Source organism: Gopherus evgoodei, chromosome 12 (assembly GCF_007399415.2).
Source record: "Gopherus evgoodei ecotype Sinaloan lineage chromosome 12, rGopEvg1_v1.p, whole genome shotgun sequence".
In the NCBI taxonomy this organism is placed as follows: Eukaryota; Metazoa; Chordata; order Testudines; family Testudinidae; genus Gopherus; species Gopherus evgoodei.
In genome coordinates, this window is record NC_044333.1 from 25,358,373 (window position 1) to 25,376,267 (window position 17,895).

General features: G+C 36.9%; 1 protein-coding gene across 1 annotated transcript in view; it reads right to left on the reverse strand.

Moving 5' to 3' along the window:
- Nucleotides 1-17,895, reverse strand: part of LOC115660293 (transcription initiation factor TFIID subunit 4-like) — a 197,726-nt gene that overhangs the window by 59,947 nt on the left and 119,884 nt on the right. The window contains exon 14 of the mRNA XM_030581550.1: nucleotides 1,818-1,940. Within this exon, the coding sequence (XP_030437410.1) occupies nucleotides 1,818-1,940 (123 nt within the window). The remainder of the gene's footprint in view (nucleotides 1-1,817; nucleotides 1,941-17,895) is intronic.

The window sequence follows — 17,895 nt, forward strand, 5'->3', positions numbered from 1 at the left end:
CTTATGTGACTGCAGGCCCACAGTTTGTGATTATGTGGTCACAAAGGCTGCTCTCTATTTCAGTGGATTTCTACACTCTTGGCAGTATCCATTAAGCAACTGCCCAATACTAACCCTGTCCATTGGTGAATTCAGATTCCGTCTAGCACATGTTCCAACAAACACAACCCATAGGTTCTTCATCAGTCGACAGAAGGTTGGAAACTAAAAGCTCCTTTGCTGACCACTCAGAAACGGGCCAGTCAAGGACAAAGAGGGTTGTGCGGTAATTATTGTGGCTGAAAAATTCCCCTTATTTCAGCTCCAAATGATCAAGAGAAGAGGAAGTAGTTACCTCAACCCCACCATATGATTTTTCAACATCAGTGACAGCTGGAGCCTCCCTGACTGCCCTTCTCCATGACTCAAGGGTATAAAAGACCCATCCTTTAACTCAAGGCTTCATTTTTAAACAAACCTGGTACTGATGAATAATCCCATCCTTCATCCAGATAAAGTTCTTATGGATGTTTCTCTACCTGTATTGTTGTGGTTACTCACACAGTGTATTAAATCCATTGAATCGGACAGACGAGACGAGGAGAGGCTGTCATGCACAAAACCCAGATAGATTGTTTAGAGTAGGTTTACACTAAAAATACATGTGCGTCAGAGGACATGGCTGTTCTCCATTGCAGCTGAAATCTGAGTCCATTTCGTAATATAGTATAGATAGAACCTTAACTATCATCAAAACTGAGCAAATATCTTGACACCAACAAATGTAGCACATCACACAAGGAAGAAGAGCTGAGGGGAAAAAGTTCCCCAAAAGTGAAACCTGATTATGGGATGCAGCTAGAATGAAAAAAGCCAAATTATTAGTTCAAAATTTGAAAGAAAATGTTGGAATTTTCCTCAGAAGAGATCTGTGGTAGGAATTAAACCTGCCTGCTGCCGTGCAGGTGGAACTGGCAGCCGGAACTTGAGGGAAATCATAGGCAATAAGCAAATGCCTACCAACAAATCTGGTCCTGCATCCAGGTTGAAGTACCTATTGTAATGGATGTATGCTCTTTAGCACAAAGAAGAATTGTTCTTTCATGAACTTCTGTTCAGATACTCTGTCTGAAGTGCTTCACCAATGGTTTGAAGCATGTTAAAACATATACACTGGAACATTTAATGATTTAGCCTGGATCAGTGAGACAGCTGTTCTGTATAGTATACAGTCCTGCTTATACTATAAAAATGGAACTGTGCTTTCACAGTGTGAGGGGGCAGCCATTTTGTAACACAGACTGACCATTACCAACACGACACACAAGCAACCCACACCTCAAGCAACTCCAACTACTTGCTAATGATATTTCTCCCTGACTTGTTCTTTCTTTTTAACTTTCCTGTGTAGGTCACTGGTTGCTCAGCCTGAACCATTAATTTTAAACGCACTCTAAAAATGTTTTTAGATAGAGGCTTAAGTCCTTCTGGTTTAATTCTTAATTATTGTCAAAGAAAAATTATATAATGAAAGATGATTCTTGAAAGTTTAAGATAATGGAGATCTCATTTTAGACTAAATTTATTTCACATTGTCGTCTCTGGATTTTGGGTGGTGAAACACATGGAAAATCAAAGACTCTGGAGTCTCTTTTTTTCTGATTCAGTATTTTGTATCACCTTTGCCACATTACATAATCCACTAAGACAACCAACTCTCAGAATCTGTAATTATGATTTGTACTCAGGAGTATTCCACAGTAATTACTAGTGTGTTTCCAAAATAATTGATTTTCACAATAAATTTAATACTATTTGCATTGCTGGTTTTTTTTTACCTCTCTTCCTATGGTAAGTAAGCCAGGTGAATCAAGCTTCCGTTTATTTCGTGGACCAATAGCTGCCAATGCAGTTAGGTTGGCATCCCTCTGCCTCATCTGTGCTAGTTCTTGTTGCTGCATCTATTACAGGGAAAAATATATAATTTTAAATTTCATTCATATATCAAATGTTACTCCCAGGCCTGATCATGCAAAGTGGTGAAAGTTCAGAGTGCCCACATGTCTCACGGAATCATGCTGAGTATGGCTATGTCAGATCTTAACAACTCAAACATGCAATGTCAGGGTGAGATTTTCCAAAGTATCACAGGGGCTTAGGTGCACAAATCCCATTGGTTTCCATGGGATTTGTTCTCCAAATCACTGAGCTTCCTTTGAAAATCCCACCCTTAAACATTGGAATTTATTTCATTGGGAAGTAGTATATATTATACATCTCCAGACTATGACTTCCATGAAGGCTCTAAGTACAAATAAAAAGCCAAAATAGTACAATAATTCAAACATTTCCTTTCATTTCAAAATCTGAAGTTTATTTTGACCATTTCACCTACACTTAATATTCATTTTAAGAAAGTACTCAAAAATCCCTATATCTGAACATTAGTAAAAGTTTTTTCTGGCAACATGATAATGAGAAGTTGAATTTCCAAGGGATTAGGGTTTAGTTAACACCAGATTTAGTCACAGACTGGAGCAAGGAAAGCAACACATTTGATCTACAAGTTAGATACTATTTGTTGCAAAAAGGGGAAGAACAGAAAATAAGAAAAAATATGATAGCCTTCTGATGAAAATGTCAGTTTGTTCTACCCATTACACATTGTGCAATCCCTTTAGAAAGAGTTAATGAGCACAAAGATTTTCCACAGATAAGTGCACAAAAAGTGTAGTGTTAACACTGTACAAAAGCAATTAAAATCATGGGCAATGTAGCACATATATTTTTATTAGACACAATCATTCATGTCTCAGCATTACTTTCACTTTTTTTTTTTTTTGCAATGATTTGGTTTGTTCAGAAGAGGTTTTTGCTTTCTAATCTCTCACCGATTTAACTGCTCCACCTCCACAGAAGATAGTAAGACACTGTTTCAAGTGCTTCAATGGTGGTTTGAGGTTAGACAGGTTGTACTGGGACAAGCACACCTCTTCAGTGACAAAAAACATGAATTGACAGGAGTGCTTAGAAATGACTCTAATTATTTAACTGCAAATTGCAGACAGTGAAAGATCTGAATTTGCTGATCACTACTGAGTGATCAGGTGCTTAAATGAACAAAAAGAACACAATGTGTGTTTTCTCATTCACTTTCTGTTTAAAAAAGCAGAAATGTATGAAATGTCTTATTTCCTGCATCATTTTGGATTTTATATTACTTCTTTTTGCAATAAATTCTAGCTAGATTAATTGCATATGTTAACCTTCTTTGGAAAAGAAAAAGAATGCTTAAAATGTAGTATATTTAACATTTTAAATCTGGCTATTCTTTGACATCTTTGCCTACTGTGAATTTAAGTTCTATTGTCTATTTGCAACTTAAAGTTTGCATGATAATTTCAACACAAAAATTAAGCACATCCATACAACTCAATCATCTATTAGATAAAAGAATTAATTAAATACCAAAGTGAAACATGGGCATAATGTCTCTATGGTAGTGCAAAGGTCTATATGTACTTCCCTTTGCCAACTCATATTAGGTTTTTAGCTCAAATATCTTTGGCTGTCTTCCAGATTAAATGCCAGTAAGACAGACTTGCCCGTTTACCCTTTCAAGGTAGATAGGAACAGTGGTGAGCTCTAATCATTTACAAAGGTCATGATTGGAAGCTAGCCCGTAAGCAGTAATTTAAAATTCGATTGATCCCTATTTGTAGTCAGGGAAAGAAAATGGACATTTCAGCTGTATTGTAATTATGAGGCTTCGAGGCAACTGTAAATAGATGAGCAAATCCAGATACTGGCAAATACCTTAGAGAAGAAATTATTACTATAGTATAACACATAGCCAGGAAAGGTTGAAGATAAAACTGCATATAAAAAAGATCAATCATCTTTTTGCTAATTTGCCATGCTCACCAGCCTATAAGGGTTATCACAATTATCAGAAGTCTGCTGAATATTTAAGTTAGGACCAACTGGCTTAGCATGATCTCAGACAAAAATGTAAAGCAGAGGGCTAATCCAGAACGTGAAATTTTGAACTGGAGAATAGTTTTAATTTTATGGGAGGTTGCGGTCAGAAATGCCATATGAAAGGCAACTGACATAATACAAAAGATATTATTCAAATACATCATTCAAAGTTGGAATTCCTAGACCAACTGCACCTTGGTCCTTTCTTAGGCATATGTACTATTTTGTATTACTGTATACAGTATTAGTTGAACGTTTAATATACGCACATAATATGACTAAGTGTTCTCAGAATCAGAATTCCTTGACTTTTGTACATGCACATTCTGAACCATAAACATGACACTGCTGTAGATTTTGCAGAGTGGGGAAAATCCTTCCTTACCTCCAAGTCTGCCAGTTCACAGAGCAAACCTCGGCAGATTTGAGAGCCTGCAGAGTGTCCCTAGCCTCTGTTTGCCAGAAGCTGGGAATGAGCAACAGGGAATAGATCACTTGATGATTACCTGTTCTGTTCATTCCCCCTGGGGCACCTGGCATTGGCCACTGCCGGAAGGCAGGATACTGCTTGATATCACAGAGCAATGTGCCTAATGTGTTTATTTTAATTACCACAATATTGAATGTTCAAATAAACACACAGAACACGTGCAGCTGACTATAATACAAGACAAAGTGTGATCCAGTGGATATGATACCAGACAGAGTCAAAGGACATGGGTTCTATTACACAGACCTGTTCTGTGACCATGGGCAAGTTACTTCACCTCTCTCTGCCTGTTTCCCCTCCCATCCTTTGTCTATATTGTGTAGACTATAGGCTTTGCAACCAGGGATTGTCTCTTACTATGTGCCTTATTTATACTGCCTAGTATAATGGGGCCCTGATCTCTAGATATTACTACAATATAAACAAACAACTAAATAAATAAATAGTTGGTACATTTCCAGATGTGAAACTCCAGATACATACACAATACAGTTTATGAACATCTGGCTCAACAGTTCACACCTTAGTATCCTGTAGGAGAAAACTGCATCCTACATATAACTTTATTAATTACTTTTGTATGCAACCACTTCAAATATGTTCAAGACATTTGTCATCAGTGAGATGCACAAGTTAAAATTTTAAAAATAATCTGCTTAGTTTAAAAAGTGCTGACGTGAAACTGATACTGTATAACTCAAAACTCTCAAAACTCTTTAGAAAGTCACCTTTGAGATGTAATATGAGAAAATAAAAGTCAAAGGGGATCATTTAAAAGTTACAATTTTCTGAAAAAGGGGGCTCAATAAAATTACATTCTCAACAGTATCTACAAAGTCACTATCATGACATTATGATTACCAGAATAAGTCTTGATCCTGCAAATGTGATTAACTTTACAAACTAGTCCTCCTATTGAAGTCAACAGAACTTTTTACAATGTGTAAAGTTAAGCACAGAGGTCTCTGCAGGGCCTTTGGTGCCATCTTCATGAAATTTCAGGAAATACTTTATAGTATTGTATAGCTCATCTTATATATTTTTACACTTTTCCAGATTATATGGATATTTAATATTAAAGTCCAGAGCTTCATTTTCACAGATTTTTACATCTAAATTTATATTTGAAACCCAAGCTAGATTATTCCCTTTGGAATGTGAAAGCTGCTATTAATTTCTTTCCCTATTCCATCAATCCCTCACCTTCATTTCATTTACGCCACCCCTCCCTTACCCATCCTTTTAGCCCTCCTGCACCACTCACAACCTCCCTGCCTGTCTTCGTATTATCAGTCTCTCTCCTTGCTCTCTAGCCTTTTTTCTGCACCCCCAATCTTTCCAACACAAACATTCCCTCATTTAATAAAGGTATAGCTTTATTAAATACAACATGCTACATCAACCAACAGGATACAACAGCTTGACTACAGTAATGCATTCTTTTTGTAGATCACTTTCATATTGCATTTCTTATTCACTATTACTCTAACTAACCCTCTGACAATTAATATACTGTACAACTGAAAAATAAGTCTTAAGTCTTTAGAAGGAGGACACTGGCTCTTTTGAAATGACAGTAATCAGACAAATAAATTTTTGATAATCAAAGATATATATTTAGAACATAAACATGCCAATCTATACTATACAAGAAAAAAAGCTTGTTCCTATACAGCTGTCTTTCAACATTTATAAATTCATAAATCCAATTCATTTTACAGCTTTTTAAAAGCATTAATCATTAATAGCTTCTTAAAAGTTTAAAAATAAAACATCTTTTTATGAGCCTTTTACCCCTTTCTGTCTGGCCAAGATTAATTTTTAGTGTTCTTTGAATGCAACTGTAATTTACTTGGCGTTGTTGTTGTTGTTGTTGTTTAATAACAACTTTAACAGATGTCCTTTCTCACATAAAAGATCTTTCTAGCATTGCTGGATGAAAACAGCACTGAGGACATTTTTCATTACTTAACTACTGCAAAGCCAGCAGTGAGAGTACAAAATATCATTTTGTTTTCCTCACACAACTGTTCATTATATTATTTTTAGTTTCTCAACAAAGAAGAGGCAGATTACAAATACACCATATTTAATATCAATCCCAACTCTGCCCACCACATTATTAAAATTGCGAGAAAGGCTGTAATTTTGGCACATGGCATAAGCAAGCTGATAGTGCATCTACTTGAAATGTCAACGTTACCACTGCTTACTAATTATTTTCAAAACATAGGAATGTGTGTCATGGTTATTCATGCTGAGTTTTGGAAATAACTTTAGAACAGGAATTTTAATTTTCTTCTGTGCAATGACAGATAATATGGTGGTGATAGTTATAGAAATACCAATAAACAAATCAATTTTAAATGTAAATGAATGCCTTATGTTTTTATTCTCTCTTGTATTTTGCCATTTCTTCTACTGGCACGTCACATAACAGTAAGAAACGTTCTGTTTGGGAGATCAGAATGGGTTTGTTTGCAAGACTTTTTTTCAAGAAACAAAAACTAATGTTACAACATTCATATATGAAGTTGTATATTACATAATGAGAAAATATAACGGCCTAAGATTACTCTCCAGTGTAACTCTACTGATTTGCACTAGATATGAATTTGGCCTGATGGCCTTCATATGACTGTTGGACCCTTTAGTTCAGTGGTTTGAGCATTGGCCTGCTAAACCCAGGGTTGTGAGTTCAATGCTTGAGGGGGCCATTTAGGGATTTGGGGATTGGTCCTGCTTTGTGCAGGGGCTTGGACTAGATGATCTCCTGAGGTCCCTTCCAACCCTTATATTCTATGATTCCCTTTGCAAGTGAAGACTACAGATTTGAATCCAAACACTTTTTCTAATTCTGAAAATTAAATAGCATGACTGCTGCTAGAATTCCTTCTACAGACAGATGGTTTTTCCTCTTGAGAGAATGGGAAAGCAAATATCCCAGGAGGTGGAAACCAACAGATTTCAGGTCTTCTGGGATCTGTTGAGGTTAACTGTGCAAACATACTAGTGACTTTCACCTACTGAATTCCAGAGCTTGTTAAAAGACAGATGTGAGTTAGAAGCTTCCACCAAAATTAGCCAGGAAATTATATTGCAACGTATCTCATTTGAATGTGTATAACTATGATATCTCAGGAATATTTTATGATACACATAACAAGATGGGTCTATTATTCTGTTAATAAATGTACTAAATAAAAATAAAATTAACAAGCCAATACTGGAAGTATTTGTTGAAAATAAAAATGCATAATCCTTGTTTTTAAAGGGGTTACCCACCTGATCTCACATTTTATGCACCTAAATAACTGCAGTCTGGTAGCTAGATGCCTCCATGCCGTGACTGGCATCCACGATTATTTCCTCTTAAATATCAGTATCATATTCTAGAGCATAGGCAACTTTTAAAATACAGCTATTATTTTAAGTTAGCACCTAAACTACATGAGCAAAGTTCATATTTTGGAACATGATGCTTATGTGTTTCTGCACCAATACACACTGATAGGTAGAACAATCTAACAACAAATGTGGACGCTTGGCTGAATACTCATGCATTTGGTTCTGATTATAAACTCCCAGTCATTATAGGTATATTCTTTCATACACTGGTCCAAATCTTGGTCTTGGCACATCCACACTCCAGCCACTGAGGTCTAAGTAGATCCCAAGAGAGAGCTCCATCAGGATTGCCAATATAATATTATCTTATCATCCCACCATTACCCAGGATGGGGATGGATTCCATAATGCTGATTTCTACTAGTAGCGGTAGAAGTAAAGGCTTATATTACGATAGCACCCAAAGGCTCCATTATAATTTGGGATCCTATTGTGCTGGATGGGATAGAAACACGTAAGAGATACAATTCCTGACCTGTAGGGTTTACAATCTAAAGATACAAAACAGTTGAAGGGTAGGGAATGGGATATAATACACAGGAAAATTAATATGGTGAAGAATTGGTCCCGGGTTTATTAGTTACATGTATTGCAGGCATTTCCCTCCCTCCTTTTTTTTAAACTGGAGGTAGAAATGGGGACATGGCTTGCGGACCCCCTGGAGTACTATAGCATATCTTTTTTTTTTAAATCCAATCTTGATTTTAAAACTGCCAGTGATGGAGAATAAACCACGACCCTTGTTAAGGTTGAGCTCCTTGAGTCTATCACTATAGTGCATGTGAGGCTTCAAGCAGTACCCAAGATTATGAAGCAGCTTGCTACCGCCTACCATTAGCATGAGGTGTCTTGTCTGTGCTGGCTGTGGATCAGCTTCCTGAATCCACCAGCCTCTGGGAACACGTTACCTTCCAGGACTCGCTCTCTCTGTACTGGTTAGCAACAGGACCAGTATTGACCCCCCCACACCCTCCAAGACAACCCAGTAGCTTAAGCATACCCCTTCCCAGAGCTCCAACCTTGTGGGCACTCTGGTTTACAGTTTATCAATCAAATAGTTTAAAGTTTATCAACATCGTTCTTCAACTGTGGACACCAGAACTGGACACAGCATTCCAGCAGCAGTCACACCAGTGCCAAATAAATAACTTCTCTACTCCTACTTAAGAGTCCCCTGTTTATGCATCCTAGTATCCCAATTAGCTTTCTGAGCCACAGTGTCACACTGGGAGCCCATGTTAACTCCCAAATCTTTTCCAGAGTCAGTGCTTCCCAGGATAGCGTCCCTCATCCTGGAAGTATAGGCCTACAGTCTTTGTGCCTATATATTTAGTTGTATTAAAATGCATATTGTTTGCTTACGCCAGTTTACCATGTGATCTACATTGCTCTGAATCAGTGACCTGTCCTCTTCATTATTTACCATGCCACAATTTTTGTTTCATCTGCAAACTTCATTGGTGATGATTTTACGTTTTCTTCCAGGTTACTGATAAAAACATTAAATAGCATAGGGCCAACAACCAACCTCTGTGGGACCCCACTGTCATAATATAATTCCCAATTCTGGACCTTAGCGTCCCAAATATGAGTTTTAGCATGTAATTCCCTAAGCTTAACTAGCAGCTTAGATTTGCTAGGCTGCCACCAATCAGGACTTATTTAGAGCACCTGATAAACTCTGGTCTTCCCAAACCCTTCCCTGGGGATCCCCAAGACTCAGATTCCCTGAGTCTCACAACAAAGGGGAATAAACTATTTCCCTTCGCCCCTCCTTTCTTCCTCCCAGCTTTTTCCTGCCCTGGGAACACTAGGAGATCGCCTGATTCAACTCCTTGAATCACCACTCCCCCTCCCTTCTTCCCCGGAGAGAGATACACAGATAAACGCTGAGAGCAGGTTTCCCTTCCTCCTCCCCTTTCCTTTCTCCCACCAATTCCCTGGTGAGTGCAGACTCCCTTCTCTGGAGTTTTACAAAAGATAACCAGAAAAATCAATTAGATTCTAAAAAAGAGGAAACTTTAATAAAAGAAGAAAAACATAAAACTTGTCTCTGCACTTAGATGGTATAAAGAAAGTTACAGGGTCTTTCAACTTATAAACAATAGAAACTAACTTTCTCCAGCAGAAACACAATTTAAGCTACTTCCAGCAAGTACATATATGCAAATGAAAAAGAAAACAAAAGACTATGACCGCCTTTTCTACTTACAATTCTGAACAGATAAGAGACTATAGCAGGGAGATTGGCAGAAACCTGGTTACACCTCTAGCCCCGTCCAGGACTCAGAGAGAACAAAGCCAAACCCAAAACCCACAAACAAAGGCTTCCCTCCCCAAGAGATTTGAAAGTAGCTTGTCATCTGATTGGTCCTCTGGTCAGGTGTTTGGGGTCCCTGTTTGTTAACCCTTTACAGGTAAGAGAGACATTAACCCTTAACTATCTGTTTATGACACCCACTCAAAACATACCCACTTGATGACAATACCTTATTTGCAATTACATTTTGAGACTTATTAGTCAGTTTTTAATCCATTTAATGTGTACATAACAAGTACAGCCCAAAAACCCCCACCTCTACTGACAATGTTCTATATGCAATTTTCAAACATAATGTGGTCAAATAAAAAATAATTATCTCCACAACAAAGCTATATGCTTCCCCTCTGAGATTGTTATTCTTGTGACTAAATGAAATTATCAGTCTGTCAGCCATGATGGCTACAGGTTAGTCAAAAGAGATCATGACTTTATTGTACAGTATAAGATATATTTTTCTTTCCCACGAGCCTCTAACTCAAAAAACTGTTGAAAATTATTGCTTAATACTATAAAAAAATTCACCTTTGGGCAGAGACTAAGCTGGGAACATTTGAGGCCCCAAGGTGAATGTTTCACAAAGTAATGAGCACCTGAATACTGTTTTGGAACTTTAATTAGAGCGGCTGCGACCAGATGTCACTACTGCTATAGACCCATGCAGCTTATTACTTCTGGTTCCATTAACATTTGCTCCATTATTTTAGTGAGAATATAAAATTACATTTATGGTACAGAAATTGTTATGTGCATCCTTGTCTTTTTTTGTACACCAGTACTCCCTATGATTTTCTCAAGTCAAGCACCTCAGCTCATTAACCATGATTTTTCAGAAAATAATTATCAGTGAAACATGAAGTGACCTGAAGAAGAACTCAATGTAAGCTTAAAAGCTTCTCTCTCTCACCAACAGACATTTGGTCAATAAAATATATTACCTTACCCACTTGTCTCTCTAATATCAGGGAAACAGTCATTTAATTTCCTTAGTTCCATAAAGCAACAGATCTATACAAACTTTCCAAGACTTTCCTTAACTGCTCTTTACTAACAGCTTAAAAAAAATCAGGGTATTCTCAATTTATAATTTTCCAAACTACTTTAAAAAAAATCTTTTTGAAGTCAGATTGTAAAAAGGAATTCATTATCAGATTTTTTTTTTTAGTCTTTTTAAATTGTATGTCTCTTCATTTATTAATAGGCTGACTTTCTCTCTAGTACGACTTTATTCCCAAAATATTTATAAATGCTTTTCTCATTCCCCTAGTCCCTTTGATTAACATATGTTATTTTGTGGTTGCCATTGGTTTTTCCTTGGAATCAATTTTGTATATTTTTTGCCTGGTTGCCTTCCTGATTTCTATTTTCAGCACTATTTCTTTTTTACTTAAGATCTTTGAGTGATCATATTTACAGACACATTAACTCCTACTTACATCATCCCTTCTTTGAGGTGCAACAAATTACATTTCCTGTGTTAATTATAGTATCTTTTGGGTTTTCCCAGATGACTTCTAGAATGGTGGACTTTAATACTTCCTTCCATTTGACCTTGTTCATTGGATTTCTTCCGCCTTCAAAATTTGCTTTCTTGAATTCTAATACACTTTTACAGTTCATCTGCATGCTGACCTCAAGTTCATAGTTACCAGTCCCAAACTTCTCTATTATTCTCTCTTGTTCCCTCCATTCCCAGGAAAATCAGTACAAGTACCATTAGATTTTGGGTTGTTTCTCATTTAGTCAGAGTCTTCACTTTTTTAATCTTAAAATTTTCTTCTGTGTTTCTTAAGAACCTCTTTCAGTATGCATGTTTATTAAATTTGTTACTCAACAGATAACTGGTGTAATTAAATTCCCCATGTACATGGTACCTAGTGGGTTTGAGTACAATTATATCTGCTCAGGAATTTTACCCCACATTCTTCATTGCTGAACTATAGCTTTCTTGCTGTGTAACACAACCCTCCACCACTATTTCTTTTATACTCTCTCTTAACTACATTTAATGTTTGAAATAATTAAAAACGACTACAGAGCTACTTTGCTAAGAATCACGGAAGAACTAGGTTCCTATTATTTACTTTATGGCAGTCAGCTGAAGTCTGATTTATACAGTAAAATCCTAGCTCCAGTAAGTCAATGGGGAGTTCTGCCAATGACTTCAATGGAGCCAGGATTTCACCCACACAATCTTCAGTTAAAACTAGGTACCTTCCTATTTTTAAAAGGCAATATTTGCAAATGGTTTTACAAAACTTTACTGAACATGTGTTAACACCAGAAAGGGCTTGGCTTCACTACCAGGGTAAATTGACTAAGTTACACTACTCCAGCTATGTTATTCACATAGCTGGAGTCGACATAGCTCAGGTCAACTTATTCCGGTATCTTCACTGCATCGAAGGGAGATGCTCTCTGATCGACTTACCTTACTCTTCTCTGGGAGCTGGAGTACCGGAGTCGACCGGAGAGCGCTCTGCCATCGATTTAGTGGGGCTTCACTAGACCTGCTAAATCAACATCCACTGCATCGATTACAGACATGTTGATCTTCAGGGTAGTGAAGACAAGCCCAAAAGCTTCTGATGGGAAATCTGTATCTTTAAATTGCCATTCATTTTAGGAAATGAGAAAAATGTAGCCATTTACTAAAAATCATTTGGCTGTAATAAGTAATTTTAATCAAGTGGTTAGAGAGAATGTCACTGGAGCTAATTTTTAAAGTGTTATAAACAGATGGGGAATGGGTGACGTAGGGGATAGTTGTGCTGCTTTTGTAATCTGGATCATGTTTTGATCAAGTCAAAGTGACATGACAAAAACTATTTTAATTTATTCTATAACTATATTCAACTTGGCATGAAAGTACTCTACATTTGGCAAATGTAAGAGTGGGGAAAAATGAGTATTAGGAATGAAAACAGCCAAACTTCCCACCAAAAATCTTCAGGAGAGGTGTTTGGAGTCCATTAGTAAAACACAAATTCTATTTCAGAATGTGAAACATGCCTGAGATATAAATAATTTAAATCTTTAGAAATAACTAACAAAATTGCTACCACTCATTTCTCCTACAGATGAAGAGCACAAAAAACTAGTGTGGGGACAATATATTTCATACACTGACAAATAGCAAATTAGGGAGTCTTATAAAGTACAATACGGTAGTCATGCCTTTCTATTGATCACATATAATTTACATCTTACAAAGATGTGAATTCTTGCATTCTCACTCCACAAGGAAAATCTCAATGATTTATTCATTTCAAATAAAAAATAGAAGGTAGATGAGAAGAATTACTTCACAGGCTGTAGCTTTCTCAGGGCACTAGTGCTAGGCTCTTCTTTCGCACTGCCCGAAGGGGCTTTGTGTGCAAGTCCCTCTAATTAACAAGGTGAATCATGCAGCAGTTCTCTAATTAGTGAACATGACAAGCCAATGGAAACAAGCAGACAGACCTGGTGTACAGATATGGTCAACAAAAAGCATAGCAACATGCCTTTAAAAATGTATATTTCATGTAAATAAACTACAAAAAGTAAGAGATCCAGTGTAAAACCTATTTTTTTCATGTTTTATGGTTATAATTGTTTTCAGATATAAATAACGACATAAATCAAGGTTTCCAACTGTAACTCATACCATAATACTTCTCCAAAATCCGAAAATAGCTAGCTATCTTACTCAAAACAAGCAGCTGCTTAAGGGGCAGTATTTGTTTTCTTCCTTGTTTCTCCATTTTAAAGAGCAGCAGTTACATTAAGTTTATAGTTTTGAAAGCCCCTAATTAATCCCTCAGCATAGGGAGACATAAAATGGGTGTGCTAGTTCCACCTTTCTTCTCATTGTTCTATGCATTATAAAAAGCTCTCTCTGTATATATACACAATCCCACAAATTTCAGTCTTTTGCATATGGAAGGATGATCAATAATCCTAATAATAAAAATTATACAATGATATCTGCATTGATAAAACAAGATGGGACAATCCAAATTGTACCCCATGTCACAGAATTCTTCCCAACTATAAACTTCCTTCAATCTTTCAATTCTACACTATGCTTGCCCCAATGAATACCCCCTGCACCTAAAATACCCTGAAAACATCAAGTAGTATTTTAATTAATTTTCCATTCTTTATTCTAAATTAATTTCCTGGTTTATGCTCTAAGGACCTTAAAATCACTACAACAGTCAGCAATGGACGGTACCAACATTAGTAAATGCTTCTCCATAGCAAAGTTGCATAATAATCTCTGCTACTTACACTCCAGTGTATCTCATCAAATGGACAAAACTGTGGATTAACCTCGCCACAAATAGCCCACCCTCACAGAACTCCAAAATAAACACTCTTCCCATCCTCCTCTTCTAACTGGAGAATTAATATCCTTCTGCCTCAACATATCAATGTTGGACAACCTCACTGCTTGGACCATTGCAGTTTTAAAAACACGGGGGTGTAAATACTAGTTCTTACGTAACAGTAGCACCACAGATGTAAATTAGAAAACTATTTTTAAACTGCTTTAGCATAGAATTGTATGACTCAAAGTCATGTTACAATGAAGGTTTAAATTCATGATCTATAATGTTATTTCTTGTGAAACTGTGATTGAACAGAAATGTTAAAATAACCAATAGACTATTTAAATGTGCTCAGTATGTTTTCATTTATTTGCGAGCTTCTCCTAACTTCTCTTAGATCCCATTCAACAAAACCATCCTTAGGACAGTACCTAGCAACTTTAAACACAGACTGAAGAGTATCCTCTTAACATCAAGGCATAACTGATAATCTGCTAACAACTGAACTATGATCTGCCATATGCACAGTGAAAGTATTCAGCAAACAACCTGTCACAAATGCTTATTGTGTCAATAACCAATTCACTAAAGGTCTTTGCTTAATAAAATACATTACAAACACTGGCACATTATTATCAAAAGGCAGTTGTAATTAAATGTGAAACAACTGGAAAAAAACACACCAGATTGAGGTTTACAAGAGGTTGGGTGGATCAGAAAGCTCTAGATTCCTCTACGCATCTTACTACAATGAAACCAAAATAAAGGGATTCTAAAAAATGTGTTAAATAGGAGATTAAAAATAGAATCTTATCTAACATCAAGAATATCTAAATGGTTGATTTTTCACCAACTTTTATACACAAGGATGATTTTTATATACATATAAACACACACTGTACTTAAATAAGAAAATTATATAACAGTAAAAGGCAGCTGTCCATATGTAATATCTTCTATGAGACAATACAATCCATCACCAAGCAGCCAAATTCTGCTCTTATTTGAACTGGTGTAAATCCAAAATACCTCCACTGACATCATTTGAATTACTCCAGAATTGGATTAGTGAGAAAGAGCAGAATTTGACTCAAACTGTTTTAAAGAATAGAAACAGACACTGGAAAATGAATACAAGAGAGTAAACCCACTGAATCAAACAGGCCAAAAGATAATTTCTTAGGCAAAACATTCAGGTCATTGCATCTTTCACCTCATATTCTATCATCTCTAGCATTTACCTGATAATGGTTACCACACTGGTTAGATGTTACTGTCTTGGTGAACGTCTGTGTTTATACAGCTTCAGCTTCACTAAAAATTAATTGAGGGTTTTTATGAAATGTACTTTTATTTTTTGAAAGTTCAGTAGTATAGTGGAGCAAATTACAGAAATTTTACCATCATCAATTATGCAACAAGGATAATTTCAAAAATTTGTATAATAGAGATAACAACAGCTTTCAAGGTTGTCAAAGCATGTATTGCATTGCCCTATGTTAGCCTGAAAGAAATTTCCATAAATAGAAACAATCAAAAGAGTCTTGAGTTGCACTAAGGGAGAAGTTGAATAGTTTTAGGAGAACAGCTCCTGGGCTGGCATTAATAATTTCCAGTTGTCCACAGCAAATCAAGACTTTGAGGAAGATTTTTTTCCTCCTAGTTCTCTATTAATGAATTGAACAGGACTAAGACCCCCCTTTTTTGTTAAAAAAATATTAAAAAATCACCTGCACATCTAAAAAAAAATGTGCTCAAAATTTGGGAAATTAAGACTTGATGTAACTGATAGCAAATTGCATATTACCAATAATACCTGGGACCAAGAGAGATTTCCTAATTTATTAAAACAATATACCATAACAAATTGAAATGACGTCTATACCCAGCACAAGCAGAACTACCAGATAAATAAAGGATAATACATATTTTGCACTTACATAGTATCTTTCTCTCAGGGCACTTTACAAATATGAATTAAGCCTCACGTCATCTCTATATTAGGTAAAATATGAATTGGGACCACATGACATACTGAAATGCAGCCACCTCTGAGGACAGAACACAGTGGCTGTGAAAAAGTATACTCGATAGTTTAAGACGGAGTAAATAGGAATATTTTAATCAATTTTAATGACTGTCACTGGAATTTAGCCCAGACCCTGAAACAAACACCTCTATTTTCATGAAATGTGCCATGGATTCTTCAATAACCAAAAACTGCCTTGCTCTCTTTTCTTGTGTGAAACATGACATCTCCAGAAGCTCTCTGGGCCTGATCCAAAGTCCTCTGAAGTGAACAGACTTCCATCAGTGGGCTCTGGATCACTCTTCATACTCCCTAACCCAATGCCAAGGGTTTAGAGTTGACCTCGGTCTGCTCAATCAAGGTAAAAGTAGTTAACCTGTTCCTTAGAAGTCTCCCACCCAAGCCTGAACCAGCATGATTCTAACTTTGCTTATGTCAGAGGATCACAAAGAAAGGTGAGGTGACTGCAGGATTCAAAAGTTCTGAGGGCAATCTAGTAACAATTCCTCATTTTACACAGTGGGGAAAAAATGCCTTCTCCTCCAGTTGGCAGAGTGAGGGGGCACAAACCTTGAATAGATTGCAGGAGAGGTAGCATAGCACTCAGACGTGAGAGTACATACCTGGCAGGCAAGGGACTGCCCCTTTGGGATGTCTCCCCTCCTCCACCACATATTTAAAGTTCCTGGTGGCTGTGTCACCCGTTCTGCCCTTAGCTGTAGTGTAAGGCCTGTATTTTCTCACCGATTGCCTGTTTGGGGGATCAGAAAACAATTTTTCCTGCTGGACTAAACTGGCAGACATTTGGTGATCTTTGTCACTTTTCTTACAGCATCATGGAGACACACTTGATTTAGACTCAATAGTACTTTAATACCAGGAGAGGTAAGAGGTTTAGCTTGTTGCAACTTGTGGCCAATGTCTAGGGCTGACAAAGGCTAAAGGGGCCAGTAAATGAGACCCAGGATTTTGCCAGAGGAACTGTGCCTGTAGGAAAAGGGGAGACAAAGTCTTTTCAGCCTGCGGTCTGCTCTTGCTAGCCTCTACCCCCTCACCTGTGTCTATTTTTTCCAAGAACCACTGTTAAACCACAAACAAGCAGTTTTATGGTGTTCATGTATGAGGAGTTGGCAATCATCAATGATAGATCTATACTAAAATACAGAGATCAATCTTCAGTATTTAGTTTCATCTGTCTTGCAATGGGAGCTTGCAAGTGCCAAAAGAGTCAACAGTAGTGAGTGACCTTTGACAGTAACGTACTTTCGGTGACTTTTCTGATCTGTACCTCTTAGTAAATCACATTAGGTATCCCCATAGATTCTATTGCTACACTACAGCAGTGGGACTATTTTGCTTCTGTAGCACTGGCAGA